This window comes from Zalophus californianus, chromosome 4 (genome assembly GCF_009762305.2).
Source record: "Zalophus californianus isolate mZalCal1 chromosome 4, mZalCal1.pri.v2, whole genome shotgun sequence".
Lineage (NCBI taxonomy): Eukaryota > Metazoa > Chordata > Mammalia > Carnivora > Otariidae > Zalophus > Zalophus californianus.
The window spans coordinates 107,113,906-107,116,059 of record NC_045598.1 but is presented as its reverse complement, the minus strand read 5'-3'; the positions used below and the strand labels follow the sequence as shown (position 1 = coordinate 107,116,059).

General features: G+C 49.4%; 1 protein-coding gene across 1 annotated transcript; it reads right to left on the bottom strand.

Annotated features, from left to right (window-relative positions):
* Positions 1–482: 482 nt before the first annotated feature.
* Positions 483–1,591, bottom strand: SPRR4 (small proline rich protein 4). Its single transcript, XM_027602143.1, has 2 exons — positions 1,538–1,591; positions 483–701 (listed from the first exon to the last, which is right to left on the bottom strand). The coding sequence occupies exons 1-2, from the start codon at positions 1,589–1,591 to the stop codon at positions 483–485; spliced, it is 273 nt and encodes a 90-aa protein (XP_027457944.1).
* Between the last annotated feature and the right edge of the window lie 563 nt (positions 1,592–2,154).

Genomic DNA, 2,154 nt, shown 5'->3' with positions numbered 1-2,154 from the left:
TCCCCCAAAATGTTCCCTCTGAATCAATGAATGGGTCATAGACTGGGGTAGGACACAATTACATGAAGCACAGATTTATTAGGGGAGGCAAAAGGAGAGAACCGCAGTGAGGGGGAGCTGGAGGAAGCAATAAGACAGAAGCTGTGCCTCAGCCTCTGGAGTCCCCACTAGTCAGAGTGGAACTCCAGAAGAAGCCCAGATGCATCCCTTGCTTTGGGGGCATGGATGGGGCCCCAGTTGTGGCCAAACTGAAAGCTGGAAAGGATGAGACCTCCTCATATCTACCTCAGAGAGCATCAGGGTGGGATGAAGACTTGAACAAGGCTAAATGGGAAGAAATCCTGACAATGCTTCACTGGACCCTGGGCAGGAGGGGGTGGGAGAGGAAGGCAGCTCCTGGGGCTGGAGGGAAGAGGCACAGGAGAAATAGAAGGCTCCATCTGGTAGCCTGGATGTCGGGCAGGCAGTACCCCAGTCCGCCCTTACTTCTGTTTATTCTTGGGGGCTTGCTGGGACATGGGACACTTGTGCTGGGTGGGGATCACTGTGCCCTTGGGTGGGCATTGTTTCTTGGGCTGTGGAGCACATGGATTGTTGGTTTGTGGTGCACATGTTTCTTGACATCTGACAGGGGGTGGCTGACAGGGCTGCTTCACCTGCTGCTGCTGGGCCTTCTGGGGCAGGCCCGGCCTCCACTGCTGCTGCTAAGACATTGCTGCAGGAACAGGGGAGCCTGAAAGAAACCCAGGCAATGGACACTTCGAGAAGGGCTCTGTCTGCCACCCCTCCCTTCTGACTCCTAGAGCAATGTTTCCTTTCAACGGCCAAGGACATGATAAGTGATTAATAGCCTCAAATTGGTCAATGGATTGACTCACATGCACCCATTGTGATCCTCTCCCCTTCATCCTTCTGCTACGCTATCCTGATGTCCAGTATGACTTCTCTGGACCTCCATGCTCTTATTTGGAAGATGCTGATCTGGAAAGGTCTCTGAGGACTTCCCAGCTCCAGCGTGTGTCTCTGGTTTTGTTTGTTAGCAGCCTTCCTCTCTTCTAAATTCGTGATTATAAAGGGAAACATAGGTTCCGGGTCGTAATCATGATAGTGAGGCATGGGAGCTGCACAGTGTAAAATGCACTACGTAATATACCTGTTTCTGTAAACCTAAAAGCAACATATGAAAAAGCTTGCTCTTAGGGCCGAAAAGACAGCTTTTTAAGGTTGAGAATGTTTGGAGGAAGCTCAGAATTGCTACAAAACGCTTCAGTTCTATATCTCCCCTCAATGAGGAAAAATCACCTTGCCTGGGAGTGAGACCCAGAATCAGGTAATTAGTCATACTCAGCAATGGTGAGGGATGGAGACTGAGTTTCCTAAGTAACAAATAGCATGACATTTCTTTAATTGTCACGAGGCTTAAGTCATTTCTCTGATTACCCATGAATAGGTCAGGAGCTTGCCTAGCAGCTGGAGACAGTTCAAGAAGGAGGAAGTGCCCAGCAGGTCCCAGCAGGAGGAATCCATTCCCACTTACCAGAAGCTCAAGCAGGACCCCAGGAGAGGAGGCTGAACACAGGTAGGAGGCCATCCTCTCCTGGAAATTTTATAAGGCTCCCTGCCTGCCTCAGGCTCCTGGCATGGCCCTGATTATCTCCTTCCAGGGAATTCCTCACCCACTTCTCCCACCTGCACTTCCTCCAGGGACTTGCTTTACTGGCCTGTTTTGATGGGAAACACCCCCAGATATTACAGCCTTCCGGGTTCCCATCTAGCTAAGCGGACTTCACCTACCTAAGGTGTTTGCTCAAACTCAAGGAATCAAAATCTTTAAAAAAAAGAACAAATCTGAGGTGCTGTTTGCTGATTGAGGAAAGAGGAGGAGGAGAGGAAATATGGGTTTGGGTCACTTCTGGCAAAAATTTGAGCATCACCTTTGCTGCTATTACTGCCATTTGTTGAGCACTAAGATCTAGCACTGCCATGAGCACCGCCTACTGCTGAGATCACTCTTTACACTGTTTCTTCTTCTTCTTTTTTTTTTAAGATTTTTTAAAATTTTTATTTATTTGACAGAGCACAAGTAGGCAGAGCAGCAGGTAGAGGGTGAGGGACAAGCAGGCTCTCGCTGAGCAGGGAGCCCGATGCGGGGCT